General features: G+C 41.2%; 1 protein-coding gene and 1 pseudogene across 9 annotated transcripts in view; one reads left to right on the top strand and one right to left on the bottom strand.

The window, feature by feature from the left end:
- PDE10A (phosphodiesterase 10A) overlaps window positions 1–19,880 on the top strand; it is a 577,666-nt gene extending 557,786 nt beyond the window's left edge. For all 8 annotated transcript variants that reach the window (XM_036122880.2, XM_036122883.2, XM_036122888.2 and 5 more), the window contains 4 exons: window positions 5,652–5,763; window positions 10,067–10,147; window positions 11,649–11,737; window positions 14,057–19,880. In XM_036122880.2, the coding sequence (XP_035978773.1) occupies window positions 5,652–5,763; window positions 10,067–10,147; window positions 11,649–11,737; window positions 14,057–14,174 (400 nt within the window). In that variant the 3' untranslated portion in view covers window positions 14,175–19,880. The remainder of the gene's footprint in view (window positions 1–5,651; window positions 5,764–10,066; window positions 10,148–11,648; window positions 11,738–14,056) is intronic.
- Window positions 1–20,668, bottom strand: part of LOC118555036 (26S proteasome regulatory subunit 6A pseudogene) — a 747,413-nt pseudogene that overhangs the window by 362,566 nt on the left and 364,179 nt on the right. The gene's annotated exons all lie outside the window — the stretch shown is intronic.

The raw sequence follows: 20,668 nt of genomic DNA on the forward strand, positions 1-20,668 counted from the left end.
TCTATAAGCTGGAAATATATTTTTAAATAAATTTTAATGTTTCTGTTATTTTACTGTTTACCTCTGCTTATCAGTATAGTATCTTTTTTTGATTATGAATTCTTGTTCTCTTTTAGAGAATCTCTTTTATACTTTTAATACATCAATTTACCTGATATTGCTGAAATGTCTGTACTTAAATATATGATAATATTAGGTGATAATTTTTGTAGATATCGACTATAATTACTCCATTGGAGAGTTGATAAGCGACAGACAGTGGCTTCTCTCTTTATACCTAGAATTAATACTGAAACATGGAAAGGTGATATTCATCTGAGGAAATCAATGGCAGACTTTGGCCAAGAATGAAGTTACCTAACGTCTAGAGAAGTGCATCCTTGGGGCGCCTGGGTGGCTCGGTCGTTAAGCGTCTGCCTTCGGCTCAGGTCATGATCCAGGGTCCTGGGATCGAGCCCCACATCGGGCTCCCTGCTCAGTAGGAAGCCTGCTTCTCCCTCTCTCACTCCCCCTGCTTGTGTTCCCTCTCTCGCTGTGTCTCTCTCTGTCAAATAAATAAATAAAATCCTTTAAAAAAATAAAAAATTTAAAAAATAGAGAAGTGCATCCTTTATTTAAATTAAGAATCTCTGTCTACCTGCCATAGTAAATGCATGAGGGCCTCATTCTGCTAGGTATGTTTTATGTTTCCTCTGAAGAACTTGAAATGTAGGGAAACTAAGTTCTAACGTGAAATTGCTAATGTCCTCACTTGATTTAAAGTTACAGTAGCGCATGTTGCTATGTAAGGGCTCTCAATTCTAGAACTAATACAATGATTTTGTTAGGCAAATACATTTTAAGTTAGATGATTTTTTAAAAGTTTTTATTTATTGATTTGACAGAGAGAGCACAAACAGAGGGCGAAGCAGGGAGAGGGAGGAGCAGGCTCCCCACAGAGCAAGGAGCCCCAAGTTAGGATGATTTTTAATAGCAAATCCCTCTGTGACACACATTTGCTCAAGAGTGATTTCCCTTTGACATGTAGTCATTTTTCTCTCAATGACATTTTGTGAAGAAGCAACATAGGATTCTATAAAATTAAGAATTGAGAACTTGAATTTAAAGTTTACTTTAGTGAGCTCATCACTGCACCATGCTTATGCTTATATCAAAGAGTTATTTGTATTGTGTCATTGGAAACAGTAGGAGTCAAACATCTCATGTACGGTTTTGACTCTGCAGCTGTTCAAATAATATTTTCAGAGAATCCATAGCATCCTGAGTCTGGTTTAATGTTTCAAAAATAGCCACAATGGGTTGTATTATCAGAAAAGTAGTTATCATAAACATGATTTATTTAAGTTACTTAATACTGTGATTTAAAATTCCTTGAAGATAAGTTTAAAAACAAGAAAAGATCATTAAAATGATAATTTAAGGGGGAAAATGATTTAACCTAGTCTCTTTTCAAATATTGTGTATGATGGGATTTTAAAATTAAACAGAAGAGTTAAAATAAGGCTAGATAGTAGTTTCTAAACAAAATACCTGCTAAAACACACCCCAAAAGCTTGCTCTTTACTTAACCACTGGACCCCAGTTTACCCAACCTCAGCCACATTGTAATGAAGACCACCTCGTAGTAGAAACCTGGCCTTTGATTAGCTCTTTGTGGATGAGCATTCTAAGATAAGCAGGCATGTATTTATTTTCCTTTTTCTTTTTCTTTTTTCTATTTTCCATGACAGTTCTGTGCTGGACTATCCACTTTAACCTGGGTCCCCAAACACTAATGGAACAGATTTTCTTAGATTAGTAGAAAGTTTGACTTTAAACCCATTTTTCTGTTGACACATGAATAAAGAGGTGTAATTTGAGGTGTAATAAAGAGGTGAATAAAGAGGTGTAACAACTTAAAAGTTGTTTGAGTTTCAAACGTATTTTTCAGTGTGAACGACAGCTTTCTAGCTCTCCCTTCTGGGTACTCCTGTCATCTGAGTAGCCTCCTTTTGGCCTCCAGATCCACTGACCATGTTTTCCACTTTGACCTGTAGGGGCTGGGTCACCCAGCAATCTTGCCCTCCCTCCAGCTTCTGGATTCAGAGACTGGTGGCACTAACAAGAGATGAGAGGGTGGGAGGACAGAAGAGTTGGTGCATTTGTTCCCCTGGCTTCACAGTGCTTCTGGGGAAAGCTCCGTATCCTTGCCCCTTCGGGCTCAGGGCAGGGCCTGCTTGCTGCCACTGACCCTCGGTGCCTCCCCATCCTTAGCCTCCCTTCAGCTCGTCAGTCGGTCCTCCCGTCCCCCTGGGTGTGCCGTCTCTTTCATGTTAGGGCCCTGGCTGATAACCTTGGATTGAAGTAGGTAATGTTAACGGTGTTTTAAAACCAGGCCATGTTATTAGGGAAGCCAGAATGATGTCAGAGCCTAGTGAACAGTGAGGGTGGAGAAGTCTTCTGTTTGGAGCTCACTGTGGAAATTAGCTAGTCCTTCAGTCTTTTTGAAATCCAGATATTGACACAAATGAAGAATTGTAATAATAATCATATGAGAACTCATTCTTTGTGTATATATATGTAAATATATAATATATAATCTTCATATCTCTATCTGAAATCTTTTATAAAGTTACTTATGTTTCATCTGGTCCAGCTTCATGTTTCTGCTTTTCTTCCAATACAACATTGTATCCGTGGCTGATGAACTTTTGTAGAGTGGGGGGGGGGGGGCAGTCGGGGCGTGGGGAGCATAATGGGAGAGTAACCCACCTGAAATCCTGCATGCTGTGTGGTTTCCTCTCCTTTGGTAAAGTTCTGCGATTCTGTGATCTTCTGATGTGGGAGGAGAATTTTAAGGTAGGACGGCCCTGGTGAGAGGTCAGAATGTCTGCACACCCTGATGGATCCTGTGTCTTTAGTTCCGCCTGGTCTGGGATTATGCATGGGGGTTGAGTAGAAGCAAGAGGAACGGGGGGAGGGGGGCTTTGTCACCATAACACCTGCAGATGTTACTGTGTTTCACCTTGGCTCTACCTGACACCCAGAGCCTTCCACCTGTCCCTGTCTCCTGCTGCCATCGGAATCATGCTGCTATCCTCTCTCATTGGACCACTGTGGTCTCCTAAGTGATCTCTCCCCATCCTCCCTTGCCCCTATGATTGTACAAGTCATTCTCCACCAAGATCTCTCTACCACGTGGAGCATGTCACTCCTCTGCTCGCAGCCTCCGCTGTGTGACCATCTGACTTGGAATAGCAGACTCCTGCCTTGTCTCCAGACCGGGCAGCACCCCGTGCTGTGCCTCATCCCTCCACATCAGCCAGACCGGCTTGTTGTTCCTCAAGCTCACCATGTTCCTCATGGACACATTAGAACTTCCACACCTACTCATCTCTAGTGGGACTCTCACAGATCTTCATGGTTCTGCCTCTTTTACAATAATTTTTACAAGCTTGTTCAATGAAACTTTTTACCTTATTTTCTGCGTGTCCATATTAGAATGTTAGTTCTATAAAGAGCAGGGTACTTGATTCATTACTATAACTGTGTCTGATACATAGAAGCACTCAAAAAATTTTGGAATAAATGAGTGTAGTCAAACTCCCTGAAATTACTTACCAAAGAATCATCTATAACATAGGCATTGCATTGGGCTCTTTGTTATTTTTGCTGACCCGGTTATACAAGATTGTACCTAGAGTTTAGTTAGCATAAACTCCATCCCTTTCAGAGTTGATTATCAGAACGCATGATGAATTAAGCGGCTATCTCAGTTAGACCTACATTCCATTCATGGAAAGAAATAAAATTATTCCAATTTACATTAATATTTCCAGGCAACCATGACCATCTAACTGATTTGTCATTGAGAGTAAAAGATAAGTAATTTATTAAAGGCATTTAATAAAAACTTTCTTACCTGTTTATTCTTACTTTTTTGGTTACCAGTAAAATAATTACTGTTGAATTGTTTTGTCTAAGTAATTTTGACAGTGAAATCTGAATGACAACTGGGGTCATAATCTTCTCAACCCTAATAGTAACCACACTACCTGTGAAATCCGGTCCAGGGAGAAAATTGGTTCCTTGCGTCCTACAGTGTGCCCAGTTCTGTTAACATTTCTTGTTTTGTGGATTTACGAGATAAATCTTTTTTGAGGTAAAGCTTGTTAGAATGTTCAGCCAACAAAAGTAAATGTTGAAGTGTATATGTGAATATAGACGAGATTGAATTATTTCAATCTTATGAAACAGCCATAGTTTTGTTTTCATGTTCTGTTTCTGTTTAATGAATTTACCTGTTGAATAAACGGATGACAGATTCGTTCTTCTAGAAGCCCAAATCCAGAAATATTCTTCCTTCAAACCACAAAGTGCTTATTAGTAAACTCCCGCATCAAGAAAATACGGAGTTTCCTGATCACGTTGCGGAATTTGGATCTTCACACGGCATCTGTTTGGGGTCACAAGAAGGGTGCACAGAAGTCTCATCAGCCATTTAGTTTGCCCCAATAAAGACATGTTCTTAAGGAAAGTGAGGTTGTAAAAGTGATTTTAATTAAGGAAATGGCCTAAAGGAAGTGGACTGATGGGAAACAAAGGAGCCTTGCAAGGGATCGGTGTCCCAGACAAGGTAACAGACCAGGCAGGGTCTCCCAAATAGCCAGGAATCTGTGCGTGGGAGAGCCGCTACACGAGAGGCTCGGCCACAGCGACGGATAGGCGTTCTTAATATGCCGTCTGCCCTGGTGGGGGCAGGCTCAGGACCCAGGGCCGGGCTGTGCCCCTGGAGGGGACCATCTGTGCGGTTACAAGAACTAAGGCAGTATTTAGCGGAGGCGGCGGCGGATTCCCGAGACTCGTTAGAATGTACATATGAGCTGGAAATGGTCACATCTCGTTTGCCCCACAGTTTTGTATCTTTCCTGATAATTTGCCTTTTAAAGTATGTAATTTGCTTCATAAAAGTTAAAGTCAGTATATTAAAATTCCTTACTAATCAGCGGTTCGTGCCATAGATTTCATTTAGGTCACTAGACCAAATCCATTAAAATTGTAGGGGTATGTCCGTTTCAAGTCTTCAAGCAGTTTTTTTCTTTTTCTTCAAGAAGAAAGATTAAACCAAACCACATTTAGAAAAAAGAAGTCAAAATGTGAATGCAAAGCAACTGAAAAAGAGAACTCATTTCTTTGGAGGTTAGAGTTTGCAAAGTGCTGGGAGGCAGCTCCCATCACGCATGCTGAGAACCTGCGTCTGCTCTGGCCTTGTCTTGAGCTGCTTGCGCCGTGGGGAAGTCATTCATTTCTCTGCACCTCACATTTTTCATATACAAACAAAAGGATTGGGGTAGATTTTTTTCTTCAAGGTTTCTTCACCCTGTACATTTGCAGAACTCCATGAGGATTTAGGTGGCCCCAGAGCCATGCCCAACTGTCTTGATGACAGCAATAATACTGAGGTGCACGGTAACCCTTCCCGGGGCAGTGACAGAGGTGACTCAGGTCCTTCCAGTTGAAGCAACACTGCTTCTCTCCCTGCCTACTCTCCTCCCAGATGCCAAGTAATGCCTGCTATTTAAGCCTTATTCCTGAAAATGCACAAGTCTTTCTAGCCTTTATTGTAAGAGTGCAAATGCCACGCTGACCTGTTTTGTGTTATTGTGTTCTAGAGATCGTGTCATTGGTTTGATGATGACTGCCTGTGATCTTTGTTCTGTAACAAAACTATGGCCGGTTACAAAATTGACAGCAAATGATATATATGCAGAGTTCTGGGCTGAGGTATGTTTTTGATTTTTATATGAACATTAAAAATGAGAAAAAGTCTGATGAGAAAGTAAATATATGGGTAAATTAGTAACAATGTCTTAGTAGCTCAGGTTGCTTGTTACTTCAAAAAACAGTATACTGTCAGTCACATGCAATAGAAGAATTAGCATTTCTACACAGATGCAGACATACAGCCCATGAGATTGCGGGACCCTAGTGTCACAGGCTGTGTATGTCTGCAGTTGGAAATTGGGGACATAATTACCTTGTACCATAGACATACAAGATTCTGTAAATACTCCAGATGGTCAATTCAACGACCAATTATGAGTTCCACAGAATATGTGGGCTTTTAACTCGTGATACCCCTGACATGTGAGGCAACCATGGAACTTAATTTCATTAATACCCTCTTCTTGACTGAATTATCTCAATTATCAGAAATGTGTGTTTGAGTTCTCATTTTGCTTTCTGAATTGTCCAAGAAGAAGTAGAACACTCTCTTATTAACATGAACCCACAAATACCTAGCCCCCTGCATATTCAAAGATTACTTTAGGGAAACAAATGAAATAAAATGTTTGTGTACCTCATTTGGTTTGAAGAAGTAAAGGTAAATTTGGAGGGCCAAGAGTTTGGTCATTGCTAATTCAAACCATTCAGCCTCACCCGTATAAAAGAATGGATGTAACAAGTAAAAACCAGCCAATCATTCAGTTGATAGTTCAATAGAAAAGATTTATAATGTTATTTTTTTTCACGATGGCAAAGCCAAAAAAAATGTTTGTTGGGTGAGAACCACAGGCCTGGAGTTGATTATACTCACAGTGTTATTTCTCCAGAATGCCTACACATTGTGCATGCAAACTCTTGCATGTTTTTTCTTATTTTATAGTGTGTATCCCAGGATCTAGTTACTATCAGACTTAATTAAGAAGGTTGTTTTAGGTATACATGTCTGAACTGTAATCTCTGACTTTATTATCCGTTAACTTAATTTGCATATGTGTCTAAAAGTAGTAACCTAGAGTACATTCTGTAAATATCACATAAGGAAAACTGGTCTGAAGCTAGCTTATTGTTTTGCAAATAATTTTATTTAACTAATATAATTCATACTTTCATAATTGTATTTGTATTCTAAAATATGAATCAAAATGTGACAGATATGCTATGTAGATTTCCCTCCTCTCTTTTTTGCACTGATTAAATAGTCCACAAAGACTGATTAAGCTCCCAAAGTGCACATGGATGCTGTCTTCAGGGACCTCACAGTCCATGGGAGGAAGCAGAGGTCATCACTGCGTCTTGCTGGCTCACCTCCCAGATGTCCGCTAGATCCCATCTCTGCCCACCACCCACCCCAATTCCTGCCCCAAGACTTGGCCTCCTCGTGCCTGAATCCCTGCAGCATTCTGACCTAGGTCCCTGCCTTTTCCTTTAGACTTAGACTAACAGTCACACGGAGTGTGGTGTTTGATGTCCTGGTGCTGGAGATGGGCATCCTGCTGTAGCATGTGGGATCAAACCTCAGACCAGCTTTGTGACTCACCTCTGTACTTTAGTTGTCACATCTGCAGGTTAGGGATGACTCTAATGTTGTTCCCAGTCTGTCCCTCCATGCTGTTGTGACAGAGACAGAAGTCATGAGCTTGATCTCCAAAGCCCACTGCTTCACCAGGCTATTTCCTTGTCTCAGCCCCTCTGGCTTCCCTGAGTCAAGTCCCTCTCGCTGCCATCAAGGTCAGCTTCTCCCCCCACCCCCGTGCCCCCCTGCCTGCCCTCTGCAGCTTCCTCTGCAAGCCCCACTCTGGGCCAGTACTTCCTGGGACGCATGCTCTGCAGTACTCCGTTGTTTTCCTGTGTAGCACTGATCCTTATTTGTGAGTACTGTACATAGTCAAATCTTTGTTTATTCACAGTCTTTTTACTTACTGGACTTGTAATATCCTTGAGCAAGGGGCCTGGTTAGTTTCACTCACTTAGAACAGGAATGGAAAAAGTTTGAGAACCACGGAACTAATATTTAAAGTGATAACACGGGAGCAGAAGCTGGACTCAAGTGCCTCCGTCCTGCCGATAGAGCCCGTCCTGGGGGTCCTGTCATTTGTGCTTGGCCTCTGTCCTGCAATAGAACCCTTCGTGGGGGTCCTGTCATTTGTTCTTGGCCTCTGTCCTGCAATAGAACCCTTTGTGGGGGTCCTGTCATTTGTGCTTGTCCTCTGTCCTGCAATAGAACCCTTCGTGGGGGTCCTGTCATTTGTTCTTGGCCTCTGTCCTGCAATAGAACCCTTCGTGGGGGTCCTAGTCATTTGTGCTTGACCTCTGTCCTGCTGATAGAACCCGTTATGGGGTTCTCATCATTTGTTCTTGGCCTCTGTCCCGCACATAGAACCCTTTGTGGGGATTCTCCTCATTTGTTCTTGGCCTCTGTCCTGCAATAGAACCCTTTGTGGGGGTCCTAGTCATTTGTGCTTGTCCTCTGTCCCACAATAGAGCCCTTTGTGGGGATTCTCCTCATTTGTTCTTGGCCTAGTTTCGCAATAGAACCCTTCCTGTGGGTTCTCGACATTTGTGCTTGGCCTCTGTCCTACCAATAGAACCCTTCGTGGGGTTCTCATCATTTGTTCTTGACCTCTCTCCCACACATAGAACCCTTCGTGGGGGTCCTAGTCAGTTGTGCTTGGCCTCTGTCCCACCGATAGAACCCTTCCTGGCGGTTCTTGACATTTATGCTTGGCCTCTGTCCTGCTGATAGAACCCTTCGTGGGGGTTCTCCTCATTTGTTCTTGGCCTCTGTCCTGCAAAAGAACCCTTTGTGGGGGTCCTGTCATTTGTGCTTGGCCTCTGTCCTGCCGATAGAGCCCTTCGTGGGGGTTTTCATCATTTGTTCTTGGCCTCTGTCCCGCAGATAGAACTCTTTGTTGGGGTTCTATCTTTTGTGCTTGGCCTCTGTCTTGCACATAGAACCCTTCGTGGGAGTTCTCGTCATTTGTTCTTGGACTCTGTCCTGCCAATAGAACCCTTTGTTGGGGTTGTAGTCATTTGTTCTTGGCCTCTGTCGTCCACATAGAACCTTTCGTGGGGGTCCTCGTCATTTGTTCTTGGCCTCTGTCCTCCACATAGAACCTTTCGTGGGGGTCCTCGTCATTTGTTCTTGGCCTCTGTCCCGCACAAAGAACCCTTCGTGGGGGTCCTAGTCATTTGTTCTTGGCCTCTGTCCTGCACATAGATCCCTTCTTGGGGGTTCTAGTCATTTGTTCTTGGCCTCTGTCTCGTAGATAGAACCTTTCGTGGGGGGTCTTGTCCTTTGTGCTTGGCCTCTGTCCTGCACATAGAACCCTTTTGGGGGGTTCTTGTCATTTGTTCTTGGCCTCTGTCCTGCCAAAACCCTTTGTGGGGGTCCTAGTCATTTGTTCTTGGCTTCTGTCCTGCAGTAAAACCCTTCGTGGGGGTTCTCGATGTTTGTGCTTGGCCTCTGTCCCTGCAATAGAACCTTTCGTGGGGGTTCTCATCATTTGTTTTGGACCTACATTAGCAAATCTAGGATGTTTTTTGTTCTCCACCTCTGATTTCTGAAAATAAGCATGATTGTGAAGTAATTAAAGTAACTGAATAATGAAGAAATGTGAGGGAATAGTGGCGTAGCAAGGAAAAAGTTGGGGTATGTTAAGAAAGAAGATTTTAACAATCTTTAACAAATAACTAAAAAGAGGAAGATAATTTTTAAAATCTATAAAATGGGGACAAGAATATCTAACTCCTAGTATTTCATGATTAAATAAAATAGTATTTATATGTTACCTATCCCAGAGCCTGCAAAATAGGAAATCTTTAATAAGCATCTGTGACTGTAACCTCTACGGTGATGTGTAGCCAGTTACACTGTATCTTTCCTAACACATTGTAGCAGACCAGTCTTGATACACATTATTTCTCTCTAAAGCCTCGCTTCATCCAGTTCAACACACGTGAAAATTCATTTGAAAAATAAGTGAGAAAAAGGCCTTGAGGTTATTCCATGCTTTGTTCTTGTCATTCCTCCTCACTATTATCTGAGTCTCCTCTTGTTACAACTTTCACTAACTTCTGCACAATGGAACCGGGAGAGATGCCTGCATTCCTGGTAATTTCATTGAGAAAAGCCAAATGATGATACTTTAAGTTTTTATTGTTTTGACATTTGTTTGCATCAATAGCCAGAAACATTATCCATTGTGAAGAAAATTAATAAATAAAGGGAACAACTCATTAATACCAAGACTTTATAAGGGCTTATAAGTTGAGAAAGCTTGGTTTTTCCTGTTTCTCTTAGGGCGATGAGATGAAAAAGTTGGGAATACAACCTATTCCCATGATGGACAGAGACAAGAAGGACGAGGTCCCACAAGGCCAGGTATGAATTCTGTTGAAAAGTCAAATAATTTCAGGCAGTCATAAAATCACACGTGAATTAAAAGTATATGCCATCTTGTAGAACCCAGGACCACTTGAAATCTTCTGCATTTAGATGGAGTTTGGGGATCCTAAGGCCAGGATTAGGAAATCGTAGTTGGGTTTAAAGAAGCCACAACTGCCCGAACCGTCAGCTCTTTCCACCGATGGAATCACAGTGACCAATGGCTTGACATGGAGGGATAGAGGAGTTGGAATTGTTCATATTTTTAACAAGCAGAAAATCTTTTGTCATTGAATGTGCAAAGGTATTTTTTAGAGAGTAACGTAGATTTTGATCAGGCCCACTTTTCCTAATGAATAATGCATAGTATTTTAGTCCATTTTGAATTTTGTCTTACCACCAGTTGACATTAATTATTATTTTTTCAGGTCTTACCACATGATTTATGTCAATGTTTTGATGTTTTGACAGCTCTCATGCCTGTCAGTTTTGCATGTGTGATGCGATCTATTTCTCAGATTATAGTCTTTTTAAACTACCAATCTTCTAACACCATAACAGGGAAGTTAGTTATGGACAAATAATTGTAGAATTTCGTTTAGAAAACATTTCAGAAAACTCACAGGATGATGGTTTTGGATAAGTTCTCAAGCTTTCCTATTTCACTTAAAGTTAATTTATTCACTATTCATACCAAAGTTGAGGCAAGTCCCCAGTTTTTCAGAGACGTCAGCATAGAGAAGGGCCGCATGGTTTTCTCACCCTCGTGGTCCTCGGTTCGCGGTGTGTTCGTGTGCTTAGCCGCTGCATCCGACGGGGTGCTCACTGTTCTTCCCTGCTGAACACACACCGACATGCCCAGCCCCACGTGCCTATTGCATGTGGTTCTTGCAGTTTAATTTCTTTTTAATATTGTTTATGGAACTTTCCCATATATTTGCTCACAGAGATCTGTCTTTCCTGTCCGGCATCTTCTTTTCATGTCCTTTTGTAAAGGTCCTGTCTCGTTGTGTGATTATATAAAAAAAAAAAAAGGGAGGGGGAGAAAGAAAGTCTCTGGAGACCAAGCAAGGCACCAACAGCCAAGGATAGCAAGCCCACGAAACACCTGCACAGATTCCCAAATACTAAGTTGGAGAAGAGGCCACCTGTAGAAGAATAGCAGGGTTGACTTTGAAATGTCTATGGTAGAAAACTAACTTTGACTTAGAGACAAGAACAGTGCTTGGATTATAACTTGAGTGATCTATAAATGGAATTTCATTGAATGTTGAACTTGGGTTTGGGATGAGCCTCTTTTTATGTGTGTTACTTTGCGGACGTATTTTAAGGCATTTTTAAATGCACTCTGCAGCAGTATTCATTGAGCCCAAATATCAGGGAGCAAAACTAGAACATTTAATTTTATAGCTAGGCTTGAGAAATAGAAGCCTCAGCTGAGAGGTTGTTGCTAACCTGCACTTTTGTGTCTTGTTGTGTGTGGCCCTGCCCGAGGCAGCTGGGTTTCTACAACGCAGTGGCCATCCCCTGCTACACCACCCTCACCCAGATCTTCCCGCCCACCGAGCCTCTCCTCAAAGCGTGCAGGTATGTACCACTGCTCAGGCTGGGGTGGGATGTAACAAGAGGATGAAGACTCCATATGGAATTTTCCTCTCCATCAATGTGTGTGCTGTGTCTTATTACAGTAAATGTCATTTTATGGGCTGTGTGTTTGCCTAGGTAACAAGTATATGTTAAGAGTATTCATAAAGTCCTTCATTCACCAAAAAGGAGCAAGAAGGTATCTGGTTTGGGTTTGGGTTTTGTTAGGACCCAGGGATCCATGCCCAATGCGTTTTTAAAAAGACAGAACCATAATGTGTGTTCAGGACTGCTTGTTGGAAAGGGGCTCAGCTTAATCCCACAGTTTATTGTGTAAATGAGGAGGGGGATCCTTGACTGGGATCTCCTTTCTCTGTGAGTTTTAGTTTCTTCCCAAAAGAGATATGAGCCCTCCGTCATCCGTCCCAGCTTCTAAATCCTCTGCATCCTTTTCTCATTGCTTTTGAGGGATGCACTCAGCTAAGAACATTGGAATTTTTTTAGGATTTTCATGTTACTTTGAAAAGAAGTTCCGTCTGGGGAGGTCAAAGGGCAGTGAGCAGAGCAGCCCTGTGTATTGATTTTCTGCAAGAGAACTGGTGTCCTGCTGATTTTTCCAACTGTTTAGCCATGGAGCACCCTTGGGGGTTGGGTGGGCACAGTGGGGGACAGAGGACAGAGGCAGGATTTTGAACAAAACCAAAGCCTTTGGTATACTCCCACCCTCTGCTGTTGAAACTCATTTCATGAATGAATTATTGTGAGGAAAACAAAGAAAACCAACAAGGAGGGAGATGTTTTTTCCTATGTAAGTGATGGTTTCTCTTCTCTGCTCTTGGGGAGGTGAACATAACATCCCAGCTGGTTTTGTTGAGCCATCACTGACCTTAATCAGCAGTTAGTTCATTAAAATATTATCTTATTACATAAGGGCTAAGCCATGTGGATAATATGGAGTATGAGCTGGGACTCATTCCTGATGGAATCGGGTTGGAAAAGTCAGTGCCCCACCAAAGAGAAATGGCAATATCAATCAAAATCCATGTAATTAAAAAAAAAATCCTAGGTAACAGTCAAAAGTCCTTTCCTATCCAAAAATTATCTGTATTTTCTGTTAAATATCCAGAACCAGCAGAATGAGCGCTTGCTGTCATTATCGAGCACGAGGATAGCGATTCCTCTGTCTCAGCAGCTTTGATGCATTCTTGCTTCATTGACTTGGCTGAACCATATAATCTCTTAAAGGCCATTTTAATCTTATTAACACTTAAAAAAAATTCATGTGTCATTGGTGTCCAAGGAAACGTGGCAACATTAGTGTAGGTCTTTTTTCCAGTATATCAAAAATCTCTTTAAGTTCTGGGCAAATAATATGTGGTAATATGGCACAAAAGCTAAAAGTGTTCCATTTTTCAGGTTATATTTTAGAGATTTCTTTTGTCCAGAGGTGTCTTTGCATTGTGTGTGCTTTGTATGACTTTTGTGTTTGCTAGTGCAAGGTTCCCTTCTGATTTTGGCTTTGTATATAAGAAAGCAAGGTGCAAGGTGGGAAGTGTTGATAAGATCTCTGCCCGATCAGCCACGTGGGGCGAGGTGGTGGTGGTCACACTGTTCAAGGAGATTAGGATTCCCACAGCATTTGAACAGCAGATTTGGAAAGAGAAAGACCGGTGGAGAGGGGGGAGAGCAGCCTGCGTCTGAGACCACAAGTTGCCAGAACGCGAAGATGGCTTTACTGCAACAAAGAAATTTCTAACATTTGGTCCTACGTGTAACTTACAGTGACTTTTTATATAGGACAGTGTTCAAAATAAGGCTAGTCCCCAGTTCCCAGTATGAGATGGCAGGGACCCCAAGCTGGCACACTGTCTCTGCCCGCAGAGCGGGAGCTCCTGGCTGGCGGTCCTGTGGCCAAACGTTCTTGCCGCCCGGGCCTCCCTTCCTCCCCATTTACCTCCATGCTCCTGGCTAGTGCACCCTGTGGCTTGTGCCCCTTTCCAGGTCGTCCTTTCTCACTGATTACGAGATGGTGTGTCCTGAGCTGAGCTCTCCTGTTGCCCCCGTCGTTTGGAGCTCCTGGACAAGGTGGCCCCCCTCCCCAGCCTTGCTGGCCACAGAATGTGCTGCAGGACCATGTCAGGGAGACGTGCTGGGACCCTGCCCGGCCACAGAAGGCTGGTCCTCGTCGGCCTCAGAAGGGCACCAGAAGGCCATCGTGCTCGGCTATACCTCGGGGGCGGGGGGGCAGAGGGTGCTTAATGTTTGAGACTGAGCCCAGAAATCCTTCTTAAACACCCTTGTCCCCGCATCTTTTATCCTTAGGAATAACCTCAGCCAGTGGGAGAAGGTGATCCGAGGGGAGGAGAGTGCGGTGTGGATCTCATCCCAGCCAGGGGCCCACGGGCCCTCGGAGAAGCTGCCTGTGAAGATCGATGACTGACGGCCACTCGATGAGCTGTCCCACCTAGACATGCTCGTCCTGCTTCTTTGACTTTTCTTCCTTTTATTTTCACGGGGGGAAACCTACACCTGGTAACTAGGACACAAGCCTCTCGAAGAAGGTAACATCAAGGAAACACGTCAAGCCGACGACTCCCCACCAGTCTCCTCTGTGACGCGTCAGAGACAGTGATCAACCAGGACCACCCCGTGGCCAGAAATCAGCCATCCGAGGGACTCCATTTGTCTTGTGAACTGGCCTTTTTTAACAGGCTCACGTTGCTGAGGCCTTAGTGGGAATGGACAAGAATTATTCAGAAGGGGGTACTTTTCCATTGTATCTTTCTAGTGAGGGGTTAAAATGGTACTATTATGATATTGTACTTTGGCTTTAACACCAATGTTGCTTTGATGTTGTTGGTTATAAATAGGAATTTTTACACATTACTATTGTGAATGTTCGTGTGTGACCTACTCGTAATTAGCGTGAACTGTAGCATGGCCTCAGGACGAGTGTCATCGAGGTGACAGTAAGAGGTGTCTTTCTGCAATCAGTGATGGAGAATAGATTCTTGTCTCAGAGCCTCATGAATTAGAAGTTAGGTGGACGAAAAGTGTATTCTCTAAGTTTATACTAAAGGGCTTGGGTGAATAGATCTAACACTAAAGGAGGTAGACTTTGTATCCTCTTGAGAAGAGATGCAGATATACATCAGAATAAATCTCAAAATTCCAAGTATCAATTCAAAAAATGTCAAAGAATATTTTTTATTTCTTTCTTCATTGTAGGCAAATTTTCTAAACACTTTGCGTAAAGAACAAACAAAGGCAAGGCATATGAATTTTTCTTAACAGACAGGTCTTATGGGATGTCAAATGTGAATTTTAATAATGATTTCTTTATATTTTCACTTGGTGTCATTGCAAAATTTTAGACTCACATTCAAAATGAGAGGTTTATTCTACGGATTATTTAATTAAAATACCATACATTTCTCTTAAAATCAAATTAAACCATAAAATTTAAGTCTTGTGTAATTTTTACTTTGCTCTGCTGCACCCATCCCCCAGTTTGCCCCCTGCTTTGTGCTCCTCAGTCACATTTCCTGAAGCACTCTGTCCACGACAGGAAGTAGGAGAGCGCAGTGCGAACGCATCGTGGCGCATTTCTATTCTCTCTCCTCTGCTCCAGTGTCAAGCATCTATATCCAAACCTGTAGTTTGGACAGTCTTCTGTATAATTTTTAGTAGACTAATATTACTCTACCATGTAAGTGTTGCGAAAAAATATGCAAAAGTAGTAGTCTGGACCCCTTCCTACAAGGATTATAAGCCAGTCACTTCTGGTGCACATTAGAGCTGTCGAGATTTTTAGCACAATGGCGAGGTCACCTCCAGAGCTGTGGTTAGTCCTGACCTGAAGGAATGAGAGAACTAGAGTCTCAAGAAGTGATCAGCAGATCCATAACAGACAGCTTATCTGCTATTCACTTGGCAGGAAACTGGAATATTACTTTTGATAAAATAAATTTTTAAAATATTCTTTTACATATTCAATACTGTACACATTGTTATTCATATGGTTTTTTGCAAAAAAGAAATCAGATGTTCCTACAACATGATTTAAGTTGTAGCAGAGTTAGCTATATAGAAACATTGTTCTTATTTTAGAATTAACACTATGTGTTCAATTTCCCTGTGGGCTTCTGAAAGTTGCCATCTTCCCTCCCTGGCACTCCATTTGCTATTGTAATTATACAATATGAGGTAAAATGAAATATCTAAAGAGAGAAATACCACTGTGGCTAGACATACATAGTACAAAAGTACGTATGTATAAGGGATAGAGATGCAAACACATCTATAGAAAGTAAAAATCGGCCTCATTCTTCAAAACCTGATTTTTTTGTGTGTTGGAAAATGTGAGCAGAAAATGTCCTTTTTCATGTTGGTGCATTTATAGAATTGAATTCTAAAATGTTGCATGTTTTTCTGAACTCAGATTTATGAAACTGGACCCACCAAATCGAACTTCAATTCCAAGAGTTAGTAGTCGTGTAATGGAACTCCACCGAATCGCAAGGTGGTTGGGAGGAAATACCACTGGCGATTGTTTAATTAAAAGGATCTTAAAAGGATGCATGAATTTTGCTTTTTGATATAGAAAAGAGTCCTGAAGGGAGGGAATCTTATGGCTATTTTTGCTTTTTAAGGTTGCTTTTCTAAAATTACTACAGAAAATTCTCTTATTTCGATAGAGCCAGATTTCTTATATTATTGACATTGTACTATGAACAGTTTTCCAAAGAACCATACGTGGGTTTATTGGTTAGTTGATTTCTCTTGAAATATTGTCATAATCAAAGCAAAGTTTGAACAAAGGAAGGACTGTATTCTAATGTGAACTGTTAGTATTCTTAAAATCTACTTAGGAATCATACATTTACCTAAAATGGGCCCAAGATGCAGTGATATTTAGTCAATAATCTGCTTTGGAAAAAAATGCAGTTAGGAGTATTTTTATATTGGGGCAGATATACTTAGCAGACAAACTTTTGAGCTCTGTTCTCATCTTTCTCCCAGATCTTTTCTTGAAAGGGCAGATGGTTTTTATTACCAAAAGTTTTAACAAGTTTCTCATTAAGGCAGTATTTTAGATTGGGCCAAAATTTTCCTGTTCAGTATAAATTTGGTAGCCAGCTGTGAGTATATGTAGAATGTTTGATTTGTGGAAGTTTTTATTGGTTGTGCTGATTTATAATGGACAAAGTTTTATTGTCAAATGCAGTTATTCCATTATCTTCCCAGAGACAGTGAATATATATTTTTTAACTAGAAATTTTCTTGGAAATGCATGCCAACAACATGAAATATTGAATTTAGGCAGCAGAATAAAACTCTAAAAATTGCAAGCATCTTATTAATTAATAGTTGACTTTGATTTAGTTAATTAGGAAAACTTAAATAAAATGGATGTGGAAAGTAATTCTCAAAAACGGCCCTTTTCCTGGGGCCAGGATTGAGATCCACTTCCCAGCTCTCACTATCTCTACGGGGCTCGTCAGAAACCGGTCATGGAAGAGAGACCAAGCGGAATTACTTAGCATAGCCGTCCCCGTCCTGGACTCTTCCTCAGTGGGAAGGCATCTGCGCAGTTGATATGGTACCACTGGAGGTGACTTGTTCTCACAGCGACACAAACAGAACTACTTTGAAACTGGATTTGTTCAGTGTAGGTTTCCTCTTCTTAGCATGCTTTTTAGATAGCTTTAGATTTTTTTTTAATTTTGTACAACCTCAGTGACTTTGCTTTATTGGTATGTTCAGGCACACTAGATATGTTTGTACATGATACACATAGATGCATAAATCCTTAGCCACCTGGATTTTTTAATAGATTTAGTTTGGATATTATGTTTCTGGTCTTTTATCTCAAAATTAAGGTTTGAGCTTTAATCAGACTAAATTATCACCATGCCTTGGCCTGTGCCTTTATTTTAAATACTGTAATTTTACTTCTTTGTTCATATATTTGTTATTTTGCCTTTCTTGCTTAACTAGAATTAAAAACATTTAAAGGGACATGTCCATGGTTAATTGGATCAAATTGAAAGGATAGGACCATTCTCTCCTCATCAGACTTGTATCCTTTATTTGATGTCATTCACACATACCCTGATGACTGTAACTTCCAAGAACTGTGACGCAGTTATGGGGGGTATGATTTTGTTGGGTTTCAGGTACATATGCATGATTTAGATTTTGAAAATCACTTCTAACCTTTATCTATTTCAGACATGTGTTTGCTTTCTACACTTTACTGATTTTATTTAGGGTTTAATTCTTTAAAGACTTATTTAGTCACATTAATGTATCCCTTTTATTGCCTGACTTTAAAATCTCTGTAAAATGTAAATTAACCGAGTATGCTGGCGGTTCTTGTCCCCCCTCCCCTTCCCCTGCTTGTCAGCAGCGCATGGCTGTTCTATTTTACCTTTGCACAAGTATCTACCCTGATACACATTCTGCCCATTTCTTTAGGCACTTAATCTTAAGTTTAAATTAGTGATTCCCAATGCAGTACTATACCCTTTCTGTTTTTTGTCTTTTTTTGTACTGGATATTTTGGTTGTCTGAAGCATTAGATGCATTTCTGTGATGGTAAAAATAGCAAAAAGGAGAGAAGTTTCAGTGGTGTTCTGGTTCTAAGTTAAAAGGGTGGGATGAAGAGAAAGACATTAATGTTTCCCAAGAAACAATATTTCAAATTCAAAGAAACATTACTGTCTTCACTCACTTGCTAGGTCCCCCCCCCCCCCCGACCCCACAGTGGATAGCAGTACTGTTTGCCTCATGCATAGTTGGACCTCGCTTTACAGCGAGTATGAGCAATTGGTAACCGAACGTGTGCAGACCCAAGTGTGCCTCTGCTGGGGGCGGGGCGTGGGTCAGTGTCGTCCAAGGACCCGACCTGCAAGTTAAGATCTGAATCCAGTATGTCAAGTAGAGAAGTCACTTTACACATGTCAGGTGTCAGCTGATAATTTTGAGGTACTATGTATTTGCAGAAGTGTAAATGGAAAATTTTTATTCCTACTGCAAATGAAGGTTGCAAAGTGTATCATCTGATCCTCCAGCTCACCTGGAATACTATTAGACCATGGGTGTTGCAGCTTTTGTTTTTCCTTTAGCCACTTGAATAATACCCAGTCCTGGGCCATCTCTCCAACACCCAGTGTAAATGCCATAGAGGAGTATTATTTCCCATAGATCTATTGTATGGTGTATGTTCTATGCATGCCTTTGGTGTGCACATTGAAAGTTCAACAGATTGATCTGGAGAAGGTATTTCTATACAATGCCCCGACCTATTCACCAGACCCAACCCAGTGACCCATGTGAAAAAAATGTGCTTGCCCAAACACTGTGAAATTTACCAAGATTTATAGATATGCAGCATCTTGAATCTTTCTGAAAAGAAAAGGTGGCTTTCTTTACAAGTCCATAGGAACAAAAGAGATCCTATATCCCTACCTAGTTAAGGTACCCACAAGTTTGCCGGCGGTGATCGTGCTGACCCCATACTGCCAAGGTGTAAGATGGGTTATAAGCTGTCCAAAATACAATGCACTTAATAGACCGATTTGCAGAGTTGATGGATCTGTGTCCAAAGTTTTAGTGGGCTCTCTTTTGGAAGGAGAAAGAATTTCAAGTAAATAATATCCGACTTTATTATAGTTGATGAGTTAGCAAACTTAAAACAATTATTTTATATGTATGACATATAAAAATCTTTGTAAAATGCACAAGTGCAATAATTTAAAGAGGTCTTAACTTTGCATTTATAAATTATAAATACTGTACATGTGTGTAATTTTTCATGTATTCATTTGCAGTCTTTGTATTTAAAAGAAACCTTTACCATTATGTTTGTATAATAGAACAGTAATCATTTATTATAACCGAGGCAACTTGTAAATAAATTCATAATTCAAACTGCCAGTAGATATGCATATATGGGTGTTACGCTGCAAAATCTAGCTTTGTTTTACTTACATGCTTAGGGCAGCAAGGAATTTTTTGTCGATATGTAACTATACATACAAAGTATATATATATGTATGATACATGAAATATATGTAGAGATGTTCATAATTTTAATGGATATCCTTTGGTGTGAATAATTGAATACAGAGTTTTTAAAATATCATTTTTCACGTTTATCATTTGCTCTCATTTGCGGGGAAGGTAAGAGATGTTCCGTCTGTTGAGGAGGAGATGCAACGGCGCTGTCAGACTGTGTGCCCGCGCTGCGCGCCTTGTCCGCGTGGAAGCGCCGAGTTCACGTGGGCTTGATGGGGTGAGTCTGCTTCTGCCATTTCCAAGCAGAGAGGACGAGACAACTGACGATGTTAACTTGTGTCACATGATTTATTAACTCCACTGTATAATTTTAAAGCTTTGGAGACTATGTGGGAGAAGCTGGTCTTTTAGAACGAGTGCTTCAGATTCCAAAGCTAGTGGCTTGGAGTGCTGACTCTAGGACTCCTGAAATAGCTCCCCTGGCCTCCAGGGGCCCCCGGAACCATCCAGATTCACTTGGCCAAGAGCAGGAAGGACTCCGGTTGTATGCATGCTTATGTGTGTAAGTCTTGGGATTCTCTCTGTTACAGTAAAGAAAACGTTCTGGGTTAAACCTCACATCACCTGTGTTCCACGATAAGTATACTCATGGCTTTACCTTGACAACTCAGCTTAAAGAAATTGTGTTTATGTGGCTATCCCTGCTTACCATCAGGTGGTAAATATTTAAGACCAAAAAGTCAGAACTTCATTTGTATCCACAGACCCTCCCTCACCATAAACGTATTAGAACTAAATTTGGGAGTAAACAAAGTAAAAGTTTCCTGGAATAAAGACCTGTTACATTGTTAAATAAGAGAGTCCACAGTCTTGTTAATTAGACGAAGCGTAAGACAGCCCCTAAAATGGAAT

The sequence above is a fragment of the Halichoerus grypus genome, chromosome 9 (genome assembly GCF_964656455.1).
Source record: "Halichoerus grypus chromosome 9, mHalGry1.hap1.1, whole genome shotgun sequence".
In the NCBI taxonomy this organism is placed as follows: Eukaryota; Metazoa; Chordata; class Mammalia; order Carnivora; family Phocidae; genus Halichoerus; species Halichoerus grypus.